We start from the raw sequence: 13,409 nt of genomic DNA, 5'->3' as shown, positions 1-13,409 counted from the left end.
GTGGATTTATGTTATTATTAGTATGATTTCTGTCTCTTATACACATCTAGATGTGTATAAGAGACAGGTACTGTACATGCAAAAATACTAAATTTACGACTGTTTTCAGTTTGTTTTTTGTTTTTTATGGTTCGAAGTTTGAATAGGTCACAAGCTAATCAGTAGATATAATAAATCATTATTTTTATGAATGTTTTGACGAAATATATAAGCGGGCATAATTATAAATAAAAAGATAATTTAAAAAAATTATGATGAGTATTGCAGTGGCAGATTCAAAGGGCCCCGCCAGCCCACCATCCCTAATTCTTTTTTCGAAATTTAAAAGTGGAGAAAAAGTAAAATTATATTAAAATTACGTCTGAGAGTGCCATTTCCGACCAAGAGGTGTCATAATCATAAATTTTCTTACCTCAGCCCAAACCATGGTGGAGCTGAGGTCTACTCTCCATCTGTAAAACTCGCTCTCTGGGTTCAGCTCTGTTTCAAATTACTGGATTCGCCACTGGATATTTTGAATTTTTTTATGGAAATAAATTTTAATTGCATTACTTAAAATCAAGGCTATAGGCGCGAGAGCTTCCTGGTGCTTAGTCCAGGGGTGGCGTCAGCGGGGGCCCTGGAGAAGGGCCCCCGTCGGTGATAGCTCCCACCCCCCCGTCGGGGAGAAAAAGCATAATTCATTGGGGGGCAAAATTTATATGTATTTTTACATATGAGGCATGTTGTGGCGAAATGATAAAGTTGTCGCACAGTCCAGTATTGAGTAAATGAGCTATAAAATATGGGAGCTCAAAAAATTGCTAAGAAATCCAAATTTGTTTTTCACTATAGGTCAACAGTTTAATGTCTTATTAATCATGTCTCAAAGTATTAGTTCTGGAAGTGGTTAACAAATTGTTTATTTAACGTTATTTTTCATAGTTCATTCTATTAAACAATATATGCACAAATAACTTTGAAAGGCAATTACTCAAAATCCTGTTTATCTTGACTCTAAGAGTACTGTACTTTCACTTTCCGAAAACTTAGGTTTGAAATGTCCAATTTGAACGAATGACCCCTCATTTTAAAGATCACATATTCAGGTATTTGAAAATACCAATAACTTGAATTCCAATTTTTGCTACAACTTAGCCATTTTGCCACAACATGCCTCATATTAGTATAGACTCTAAAATCGATTAAATAAGCCTCTGAAACTCGAAAATTTTCGGGAAGATCAACCACGCCCACTTTGCTTTCGTCGGGGGAAATCTGACACCTCGTCGGGCAAATCCTGGCAGTGGCTTTGTCCCCTGGTCCCAAACCAAGGCTTGGACCTACGGCCCAAGGGTATATTTTTCATTTTGTCCCCACCCCCCCACTTTTAACCACGGATCGACGCCCTTGCTCACCTAACGTCGTAGGGCGGGAGTAATGTGATAATAATGTCTCTATAAATCTGTCTAAAGTTCTTAACAAATGTTTAAACCATAACCCACATTTTAATAATTCTAAAACCGCCATCCAAACCATTGTGTATAACTGAATTTATGTTAGTATTAGTATGATTTAGAGTGTTATAAAAGTTGATTATTATAACTATAGAAGGCAGATGTCACATCATGGTACTATCTAGTCAATGTGTTCTCAAGATGCTTTTCATTAGACAGACATAATAAACGCACACACACACATATGTAATGGCTTCCTAATCGAGTGTATGGTTCATTGTCTCTATTCTCATCATCCGAATGCTACACATCTCAAAAATTTCTTAGCACATGCTCAGAATTATTATAGGCCTACAGTGCTTGTCTTTCGTTAAAAGGTAAGAAATTGTATATATTTGCAATAAATGAAGAGGATGTGATAGGTCGAGATTGACAAGGGCTGAGTTAGTTATGGGCTGAGGCGGTTTATACTAGTCGAAGTTTCATTTAATTTCATTTCATTTATTTCGTCTCAGTAAAATACATAAAAACAACCAGTTACTATACAACATAGTAAAAGTATAAAATATCTGAAACAGGCCGAGACAGGATACCTAAAAGTGAACCAAATCACTATCATTTAGGTCGCCTAATGCACTATTCCGATTTAACATAAATAATAAAATGAATTATTGAAATAATACTTAAAATTTTTAAAATTTGCCTTAACAATAAATATGTACCGGTATATACTGAAATTGTAAAACTTATTGGAAATATAATTTAAGATTCAAAACAAATATCCACCCCCATTGGTAAATCCTAGATCCACCACTGAGTTGCAACTTCAGTTTGTATTCACAATCAACGTAGTCGAAGTTCTAACTACGACTATATAAAATCCTAGTTTTAGTTCAGCTGAAGACGGCTGGTAAGCAAGAACTATCAAACTAACCAACGAAAAGAGCTAATTTTAATAGCAGACGACATTTTAGAGATTTGGTAACGCGGATGAATATCAAAGTGCCGTCTGTCTTTCAAAAACATTTCCTCATTATTCTTAATAGACCATTATTCACCTAACTAATATTCTATAATAACTAACGATAGAGAATTTAATTTGTCACTGAAAATATGCATTCTTTGGAGAACTATTATAATTGAGGTCGAGCTGGGGCGGCGCCATCTTTGTTGCTGTTACGGTGATAAGACGCGACGGGATTTCGAACAAATCAGGAAATGTTGCATGTGGCTAGCAAAAACAAAAGTTAATTTCGCCTTTTGGAAGCTAAACCTAATTTTCCTTTTCTTGAACACACTGGAGATATATCAGACCTAGTTGTACAATCGTTGTTATTCATTTGACTTTATCGTATTGCAAATGTACGTTTTCAGTGGAATAAATATTTCAAGTCGGCGATTTAGCCTTACCCTAGGCTGATTATAAAACATCGGCCTGAGGAGGTATAATTTTAGTCGAGGTTCGCGTGATTTAGTCGTATTGCTATAGTCGAAGTTTCATTTCATTTATTTCGTCTCAGTAAAATACATAAAAACAACCAGTTACTATTACAACATAGTAAAAGTATAAAAAATCTGAAACAGGCCGAGACAGGATTCCTAAAAGTGAACCAAATCACTATCATGTAGGTCGCCTAATGCACTATTCCGATTTGACATAAATAATAAAATGAATAATTGAAATAATACTTAAAATTTGTTAAGTTTGCCTTAACAAGAAATATGTATATACTGAAATTGTAAAACTTATTGGAAATATAATTTAAGATTCAAAACAAATAAATCAGTAGTTTCTTCGGGTATTTCCTCCCAAGCGCCTGGAAACAAATGAAACACAGAGTATTTCAGAGAATTTGTTCGAGCTTATGGATGTACACATTTAAGATGATCACCGTGTCTAGAGTTGATTGTTTCGTAATTTAAAGATATCAAAATTATAAAAGCCTTGAAGACATTTCACAATAAATGAAATGGGAGCTTAAAACGTTTTTCAACTGAAATTAAACTGATAATATCAATACGTTCTGCATTTGTAAGTTTCTTCCCTTGATTTGAAACACAGGCTCGAGTCATCCTGCGTTGGACTTGCTCTAAACAGTTTATATGCACATTCTAATGCGGCAACAGATTGGACGAAACTAATTTCTGAATTACAACTTCGTCTCTACAGCGCACGATTTGTTTAATAAACCCCAGCAATTTTGAAGCCTTCGATTTCGTCTGCGAAACATGCAACCCCAGTCCAATTTTGAGGTAAAAGTTATTCCTATGTATTTATAAGAGCTAACCTGAGTAGGGGCTTTTAAGCCAATATTATATACATGAGCATTATTTTCTAGCCTTCGACTTGCACTTTAATGAGTTAAGGATCATCTTTTTATTTATGCTGCAATTGAGAATAATATTCAAATCATTTTGGAGCGATTGCTGGTCAGCAGGTGACCCATTAAAAGCATACCGGTATACATTATGAGAAGAAAATGTTTAATAGAAATGCAGTACCCGTGTGAAGATATCATAAGGTTGGCCACAGGTTTTAAAATCCAACTCTCTCAGACATATATTTGTGATTATTTTATAAGACAGCAATCGTAAACCCTCGATGGCTTTCTTGACTAAATTTGTTAGCACTCACACCATTAGGCATAAGGATAGACCCAAAGCCTATCCCATGGTTGGTTATTACTTGGTTAATCATACATTTCTAAATGATACTTTTACATGAAATTTACATTAACAGGAAGTATGTGTGTGAATGCAGTGAATCCTGGTAGAAATATCTCGGAAGATATCCATGTAACAATTTGTTACATTTTTGATTTACGTGTGAATTGAATGTAAGCCTCGCCTCGATCGCAAGTGCATCCGCTCCTACCCGAATTGAAAATCCTGCCTACTGGCCTGCATAGTAGAAGATAAAATAATTGTATTCTTTACTTTTTATATTAATCTATATATAAGTCTGTACAGCCTGCTTAATATTTGACCTCTCCAAATATGCATGCTACTTAACCGCCAGCTCTTAACAAACTAATTTTTTTTTTTTTTTTTTTTTTTTTTTGAAGACAATGGAAATTCATCCCTCCCTGCCGTCGGTAAATATTGGCGTCACTTTGCTTTTGTGATAATTTTGCACAAATAAGCAATACAAGATCATCAATAAGCAAATAAATAGTGAAAGTTAAATGTAATAATTCTTCAATTGGCAAAATATGAAATCAATTTTAAGGTTGCAAATTATTATTATTGGCGTTTCCCTGCAGTAGCTGGAAAAAGCATTGTTTTTGTTGATTTTCCTGTTTTCTTTTTTCTTGCATACTTAATTTTCCCCTTTTCTTTTGCACTGGGATTTTCTGGTCGGCACTTTGGTCACTTCCCATGCTGTCTCTTATACACATCTAGATGTGTATAAGGCCTCTGCACATCTACGGCATGGTTATGTATGCATGATGGTCTTCAACCCGTGAATACGCCGCGATGTTAGGGCCAGCTAAGGTTTATGAAGGATCAAAGCTCACAGTGCAAGGAGAACGCTAGGATAAGTAAATAAACACTATTTTAAACAATCGTATTGCCGTTCATAGCTATTTACAGTGAGTGGTTGTTTTCGCAGGCGTAACAAAGTGATTCAGTAAAATGGATATTCTTTAATGTATAGGAACTGGCTTAGACCAGGCGTTAACAGATTCAATGATATTGTGATTGCAATAGATTTGTTAACTGACTTTGAGTTGTCTACGAAACTAAAATTCGAAAGCAAACTGGATTTCAGAATCTGTATGCTTTTGAAGGCCATTCCACATGAATAAAAATACACAATTTGTTTAAAAGATGTAGATGTCCCACATCGGTTTGGTCCCTGGCGGTATAAGCGTTTGTGTGGTGGCAGCGTCAGCAGCTTAGTAGTTTTATTATAGTGACGGTAATAGTAGGAATAGCATATAGATTAGGCGCTGTGCACTATTGTGCCGCACCCATTGCAGTAAAGCTTACTTCAAAGCTACATCATAAGCCTGATACTAACACTGCTTTAACATGATTTTATATATAGGCCTATATAGTATGATTATATTTTTACAAGTATTTTTCTAAACCTGTACAAATTAATTACAATCTAAATCTTTGATATATATTGATTAGATTTAGGTGTAGTAGGTGGCCTAAACTTACCTTAGCTTTGGAGTCTTTGTTAATATGGACGCGCCGTAGCTTGATAACATTATGAGAAAAAAATTATAATTATTATGAAAATGTACACGGTGCTGTGTGGCGCTGTTTAAGGCAAAGCACGGATATTCCGGACAATACATGGAAAATGCATTCATAAAAAGTATGCAGTGTAAACCAATAGTGGGCCAATTTCGAGACAGACTGTGTCAGCCAGAATTTAGTACAACCAGCATATACCCATGCTTCACACGATGTTAGATTAGTGGGGAAAGGTGGCCGGCGACGCATATTGTTGAATTTTATGAAAAGTGGAGGAGGCAATCGTTGTGGATGTTATGATTAGCATGTCATTATTTTTTCTAAATGACGTCTTATAGATAATGTTATATATCAATGCTTGCGGTACACCACGTAGATAGTTCTGAAAAAAAACTGTTTTTGTTGGTTGCGAATATCTCGACGTTTCGATTGAGTTGCTTCTATCGTCTTCAGGAGAATAATATCTACAGAAATCCCAAAACTGTGAAAGACTTATATGTTTTGGTTGGTAAGACTTGCTCGTGATTGGTTAAAAACTAAACAATAGCTAAGACAACGTGTGAAAACTCTAATACAAAAGCCAAAATTCAAAGTCTGTGCAAAAAGCCACAGAGCCAGCCATGCATTTATCGAATTTCATGTGTGTGTGGAAAGGTCTACCTTTTTAGCAAAAATATATAAAGTCTGGAGATTTTTGTATGGTTGCAAAGAAATGCAAGAAAAGAAAGAGGGAAGGAGGAGAAGGATGGGATTGAGAAAGTTTATCCAGTCACCGACAGAGTTACATTTTCTCGCAATTCACATTTGCGGATCTGGGGAGGGGGTTATGGGTCCTGACCCCTCCCTTAGGCAACAAAAATAGAAAAAAAAACAAAAAAAAACAAGAATTCTAGACCTAACTTTTCAGGACCTGTGAGCTGATTTCTTTTATATTTTTTTTTTTTTTACAAAAAGAAAATTAGAATTCTGAATAACGTAAAAGTCATTAAAACCCACTTCAAATGTCGGGAAAGCTTATTTCCTGCCATCTAGGAATCAAAATTTTCCCGGGGGATAACACCGGACCACTCTTTTTTTGGGGGGATTTATCGATTTATGGAAAAAATATTACGCGTGCAACTACTCATTTATTTATGTATGTAAGCACACATAAAATAAGACATGAGAAAAATTTACCTGACCGTTTTCAAGAGGGAAAAACCTTGAATTTTGAAGAATTTAAAAAGTCATTTAAAAGACATTTCAGAAGTCAGGAAAGTTCATCTCCCGCTTTTTAGAAATCGAAATAATATTTCCGGAGTAACTCGGACCCCCTTTTTCTTTGGAATTCATTGAATCATTTTCAAGACGGCAAAAATTGAATTTTGAAGAAATAAAAGGTAATTAAAAGGCACCTCAAAAGTCGGGAAAGCCCATTTCCCGTCTTCTAAGAATCAAAATTTTCTCGGGGAAGAACCCCCGGACCCCCCTCCTTCTTTTTTTTGGATTTATTGATTAATGGAAAAAATAGTATGCAATTACTTAATTTGTTTATATATGTAAACACACATAAAAATAAGACAGGAGAAAAAATTTACCTGACCGTATTAAAGAAAAAGCTTGAATTTTGAAGAACCTAAAAAGTCATTTAAAAGACATTTCAGAAGTAAGGAAAGCTCATTTCCCGCATTCTAGAAATCGAAAATTTTTCCGAGGTAACCCGGACCCACTTTTTCTTTGGAATTCATTGATTCATTTTCAAGAGGGGAAAAACTATGAATTTTGAAGAAATAAAAAGTAATTAAGAGGCACCTCGGAAGTCGGGAAAGCTTATTTCCCGCCTTCTAAGAATCAAACTTTTCTCGGGGAGAACCCCCGGACCCTCCTTTCTTTTTTGGAATTTATTGATTCATGGAAAAATGGTATGCAACTACTCACTTTGTTTATGTATGAATACACACATAAGGCCTATCCCTGCAGTAGCTGGAAAAAGCATTGTTTTTGTTGATTTTCCTGTTTTCTTTTTTCTTGCATACTTAATTTTTCCCTTTTCTTTTGCACTGGGATTTTCTGGTCGGCACTTTGGTCACTTCCCATGCTTGAAACTGTTCCATGCTTTGCCGAAGCATAGACCATAACGTGCCTCCTAATATTTGGTGTCAGTCTATGGTGGGGTGTACATGTGAGGACCAATTAAAGTGATTAAGGGCAAACAGTTTAAACCAGATTTTTCAAAAACGGTTAATTTAATAGAAATGTTTTGCTTGATTTTTTTTTACACTTCTATTATATTTATTTATTCATTTTTTTTATATTTTGATTTTGTTTTATTTATGCACATTCATCTCTAAAATTAAAATACTTACAAAGTGACAATTACTTTCAAAACAAAAATATTACATAGAGAAATTATACTACAAAATAAAAAAAATATACCTTTGGAAATATTAAAAAAATATTCGAATAACAATAACAATTTTCAGTGAATTGACACATTGCAAAATTTATATTATGGCACAGCACGCACTAAAGCCAAAAAAAAGTGTGGTACAACCAGAGGGGTATAGAAATAATACTTTATTATTGTGGTAACTATGTTAGGCTCAATAATATTCTTTTCTATTTCAAGTCAATTCGATTTAAAGAAACATTTACATTCTTTCATTCTTCATACATATACAGTATGAAAACAGCAACCATGCAACGAAGAAAGTCTAATCTAAACTACTGTCTAATAAATAAACGATTACGGTACAAAATATAAGAATTTTAATCAAACAATCAGTCAGTCAGTCAGCAATTAATCAATCATTCAATAACCCAATCAATCAATCAATCAATCAACTGACCAATCAATCAATCAATGAATATATTCAGGCTTATTTATTTACATAAAAAATATATGTACATAAAATTGCTCGTTTGCAGCTAAGAATTGAGAGATAATTCATTAGAAAAACACTGACTTTAAAATATTGTACAATTTAGTTTATGAATGAAATATTAGCACATTGAGAATTAAATTCCATTACTAAAAATTATAATCAAGCAAAATAAAAAATACAATCAATCAATCAATCAATCAATTTCTGTTTAAATCAAACTGTTACGAATATTATATATTTCGCTACAGCTTAAACTTTTAACTTCCAAATCTTATAGGCCTATTTCAAATCAGCTAAAACAATTATGAAAAAGTTCAGTCAAAACTACTGTCCAATAAATAAAACATTACAAATACTGTATAAGAATTTTAAGAGAGAAAAACTAAAGAAAATCAATCAATCGATCAGTCAGACAGACAGTAAGTTAGTCAGTCGATCAATCAATCAATATATTCAGGTTTATTTATTCACATCACAGCAAGGGAGCTTAAATGAGAACATAGTTATTTGAAAAACAGTCACTAAAATATACTGTAATATTTAGTTGATGAATAAAATACTAACACACTGAGAAATATAGTTAACATAGTTATAAAATTTCCCGCCGATAAAAACACAAACGGTACTGGGTAAAGACAACTTGATTTCTTGCTTTGAACCAAGTATCCATTCATAGAAGACATATGAAGATAAGCCTATCTAAGAGTGACTCTAGAATGGTCGAGAGCAGGACATATCTACGACTTTCAATTGAACAAAGATTGTATTATGTTAACTATAGTTACAAGTATATAGAGACTAGCCCTTAAATGTTAAGAGTTATATTTACAAAAAATAATTAATAATGTATGTGTAAAAAATCTGTCTTAATTATGATATACATATAAATGTATATTTATATAAATATTATGCTTAAATATTTATTAAGGAAAATTTAAAAAAAATACTTTAACGAAAATATGGAAGATGCGTAGAAAGAAAGAAGAATAGGAAAGCAATTTGGAGCGGATGAAATATTTAGCGAAAATAAAAAATAATAATTTTGTCATTATTGCATCACGTTTTTGTGAAAAATTTTTGGCACTAATCGTCAGAGGCTAGGTGCCGGCAGCCTACACGTTTCATATATTCGATATCGTATACAGCTTAGTTTTTTACCTTCTTAACTCTATCTATTAAGCTTGTTTCAAATCAACTAAAAACAATTGTTTTTTATTGAAAATATTCACACAATTATTACAAAACGTAATGCAACATAGGCCTACAAAAAATCACTGACACAGGTATCACTACATTAAACATAGCACAATGCTAAAAAAAAAAAACGTGCTATGATTATTTACATTCTGTTTGCGTTTCAACATAAAATTGTTATAAAACTGATTAATTTCAGAAAATGTTTTCAAAATTTTAAATAGTACGCCACAAGTATATCACTTTAGTGATGGACAATCAGCTTATAATTTACTGCCTAATATATCCGCTTCATCATTCATATTGTACTTCCTTAATAATTCAACAAATTCCTTCGCTGAATTATGTTTGATTACATTTTCTTCTTCCAGTACACATATTAAAATCCACGGATCCCATTTGTGTACACTCACGTCAATTTTGTGCATTTCACCAATCGTCTTAACAGGAGACGTTTTCAATATTTTGCCAAATTTGATAAGTTTTTGACGATAACGGGAAAATATGCGTATTTTCACATTTTTTAGGGTAAAACTTTCGAATGTAGGACAGATTTTTTTTTATCTCTGATTCTACCCCCTCAAGGTGACAAATTTTAACAGCTTCAAAAATGATTGCAGGGTTTGAACGGTTGACCACACCTACTCCCTCCAATAATCTAAGTAAACCCATTACATCTCTGGCGTTCTGTAACTCTGCCTGACCTACTTGTGACACAAACTGTCTTAGTAAAACTTTCAGCATATTAATACTTCCATAATTCCAGTGCTTTGACACAACAAACTTTAGTTGGACATACTCTTGATGAGTGATTTCTGAAAGATATTACAAAATCAATATATAGACCTATATATGTACACATATATATATATATATATATATATTTATATATATACATATATATACAATACATATATATACATATATATATATATACACACACACATATATATATATATATATATATATATATATATATATACAATAGCAGCGCAGCGCTTAAAAAAGTATTACATGCTACGTAGCAAACCTAATTTGAATATATTATTCGTGTTTACTCATTTGATTTAAGGATTAAATATTTTTCAACATAACCTACATTTCTCTGGAGGTGCATATAACGGCTATAAGCATATTAGTAAACATTATCGGTGCGAATTTAAACTGAATATTAATATAAAGTACTTTCAAATACAGTGGCACTGGTCAAGTAAGACTGGCAATAGAAGGTTGCATTTATGATCACAACAATTCAACTGACAGTAAACGAAATTATGAAAATTTTCTAAATTAATTTTATTTTGCAATCGTTTTAAAAACGTAATGCGTTAAATATAATTGTCTATTATCTCACCAGGACTTGGTTCGGATTGAACACGTGTAATTTTGGGTTTAGGCTCGTCTCGAGACTCAGTTTTGTTTGGTCGCTTGCTGTTGGGCCTTGAAGTTGTAGCTGTGAAACAACATTTATCATAAACAAAAAAAAAACTGTAAACCATGTAATAATTAGAAAATAAATGTAGTAGAATAAAAAATTATTCAAATATTCTATTTTCTTTAAATTCCTAATAATTTTGATAATATTATGCCTAATGATAATAATATACATTATCGATAATGACATAATAATTTTATCTTAAATGTAATATTTCTACGCCCAATCATTTTGACTATTTTCTGTAGCCTATGCGCCTAAATAATGAAGAGATAAAATAAGCCGTTCATCATATATTATTTTAAAGGGGCTGCATTAACGAAAGTTATATAGGCCTACAATTTAACCCTATATTATAGTATTGCTTTTAGTATTGTCGAGTATACCTTGAGACCTGGGTTTAGTTGGTTTTGGGTGCTTTACAGCCTCTGTAAACAGAACGAACGAATACAATATTCAACTTAAAGTATTAACAATTTAAAATATTGAAAACAAGACATAAATAGACACCAATCATAAGCACACCTATGCAGGATTATTTTAAGAGTCAGCATTTTAATTTGATTTCCTTTAATTATGATGTTTTGACTGACATAATGCTCTAAAGTACAAAATTATCACAGTAAACCAGGATGAAGTATGAGTCATGTCAATATAAACAAAACTTCTAATAAAACATTTAACTTTTCTTTCAATTTTTGTCGAGTATACCTTCATACTTCGGTTTAGTTGGTCTCGGGTGATGTACAGCCTCTGTAAACAGAAAGAACGTATACAATATTAAACTTTTAAAATATTGAAAAAAAACAAGATAAAAATAGGCACCAATCATAAGCATACTTATGCAGGATTACTATAAGGAGCAGCATAATTTGATTTTTTTAAATTATGCTGCTGTGACCAAGTAATGCTTATACTAAAGTACAAAATTATCACAGTAAACAAGGATGAAGTATGAGCTGTATCAATATAACAACTCTTCTAATACCATATTTAAATTTTCTTTCAATTTTTAACATAAATACCGAGAATATAATAATTGCACAAAAAATAGCTTTTCTGAAATAAGCGGAGACATGGCAACGATGTAAAACAGTTAATACCTTCATTTAATGCTTTCACAGCCAGAGGAAGATCAAGCTTTTCCAAATTCTCAATAAATGTCTTCATAGTTTCGCCTTCACTAATAATGTCTCTTTCTTCTAGATCAATAATCATACTCCAGCTGTTTTCGTAATTCTGGAGAGGAGTATTATACAATCCATTAATCAACCTCACACCCTTTTTAGTTAGTACATTCCCAAATTTCATTAGTTTTTGCCTTTTCTCACTGAATTCTGAAATTGGCATTTTCTTAACATCCGGCAATGAGTTTGCCGGTATATGTTTTGAGATCCGTCGTATTAACCCAAAATGTTGTGTTATCTTGATGGTGTTATACAAAAGAGTAAGATCTGCTGTGTTCAAATTATCAGAGCACTCCAATTTATTCAACAACTCCATTGTATCTTTAATTTCTGATAGTTCATCATTGTTTATCTTATTTCTAAACAACACTTTGAACATACTAATACTTGAGTTGTGGCTGTCATACCAACTTGAGACATCCGTTTTTAAAAACATAAAGTCATTTTCCGATATTTCTAAAAAAAAAAATGAAATTGAATAATATCATCAACAACTGGCTACTACACAACCACATTAACAACTGGCTACTACAGAACCACATTCATTTACATTGGAAGTTACATTTGTTGCACTGATGGCAATAATAATATTGTTTGAAGGTTTGCATGGCGAAGTAATGATATGTATGCTGATGCTTGCGGTAGACCACGTCGGTAGTTCTAAAAAGAGCTGTTGTAGTTGAAAAAGTCTCGGCGTTTCGTTTGAGTTGCTTCAATCGTCTTAATTAATAATATGGTAAGAATAGGATACTCTAATACCCTAGTAGCCAGACCAGGTTTTATATGCACTTTGAGGTCCAGAGAATTTGACTTCAAAAATTGGTTTAGGGTGGTCTAATAATGATTTTTGGCTTAGTAACACATTTTCAAAATGTGGCGAAAGGTCAAGAGGTCAGGTTCAAAGTCATAGATATGGGGTCGTCATATCTCCGCAACCACTGGTGGTAGAGAGTTAATTTCAACTCTATCTATTTTAAATATTAATGTTTCTATTTGCTCTAATGAAACATTTTGCTACAAAATGACCGGAAATGCTGTTTATAACCTTTGACAGTAATGAGTTACTTGTTGTGTATCTGCAGAC

The 13,409-nt window shown here is 32.8% G+C and overlaps 2 protein-coding genes across 3 annotated transcripts in view; both read right to left on the bottom strand.

The window, feature by feature from the left end:
• Nucleotides 1-5,631, bottom strand: part of LOC117112678 — a 13,947-nt gene extending 8,316 nt beyond the window's left edge. The window contains exon 1 of the mRNA XM_033255815.1: nucleotides 5,607-5,631. The gene's annotated coding sequence lies outside the window, so the exon portion shown is untranslated. The remainder of the gene's footprint in view (nucleotides 1-5,606) is intronic.
• A 3,858-nt stretch (nucleotides 5,632-9,489) lies between these two features.
• Nucleotides 9,490-12,873, bottom strand: LOC117112676. Of its 2 annotated transcripts, XM_033255805.1 has the most exons (5): nucleotides 12,242-12,873; nucleotides 11,850-11,891; nucleotides 11,525-11,566; nucleotides 11,058-11,156; nucleotides 9,490-10,518 (listed from the first exon to the last, which is right to left on the bottom strand). In XM_033255805.1, exons 1-5 carry the CDS (start codon nucleotides 12,759-12,761, stop codon nucleotides 10,145-10,147), a joined length of 1,077 nt encoding a protein of 358 aa, XP_033111696.1. In that variant the 5' UTR covers nucleotides 12,762-12,873; the 3' UTR covers nucleotides 9,490-10,144. The 2 variants fall into 2 exon arrangements, with proteins under 2 accessions (XP_033111696.1, XP_033111698.1); XM_033255807.1 differs by lacking the exon at nucleotides 11,525-11,566.
• Between the last annotated feature and the right edge of the window lie 536 nt (nucleotides 12,874-13,409).

Source organism: Anneissia japonica, unplaced genomic scaffold (genome assembly GCF_011630105.1).
Source record: "Anneissia japonica isolate Jap-2015-1 unplaced genomic scaffold, ASM1163010v1 scaffold288053_len460827_cov147, whole genome shotgun sequence".
Lineage (NCBI taxonomy): Eukaryota > Metazoa > Echinodermata > Crinoidea > Comatulida > Comatulidae > Anneissia > Anneissia japonica.
The sequence above is the reverse complement of the archived record's forward strand: the minus strand, read 5'-3'. Positions and strand labels throughout refer to the sequence as shown.

Excerpts from the sequence above, each read along its gene's own strand:
- LOC117112676 (XM_033255805.1), bottom strand. The coding sequence starts at position 12,761 with ATGTTTTTAAAAACGGATGTCTCAAGTTGGTATGACAGCCACAACTCA. Across the intron at positions 11,567-11,849 it reads AACTAAACCGAAGTATGAAG|AGGCTGTAAAGCACCCAAAA; the intron begins GTATACTCGACA and ends TTCTGTTTACAG. Across the intron at positions 10,519-11,057 it reads TCAATCCGAACCAAGTCCTG|AAATCACTCATCAAGAGTAT; the intron begins GTGAGATAATAG and ends AATATCTTTCAG.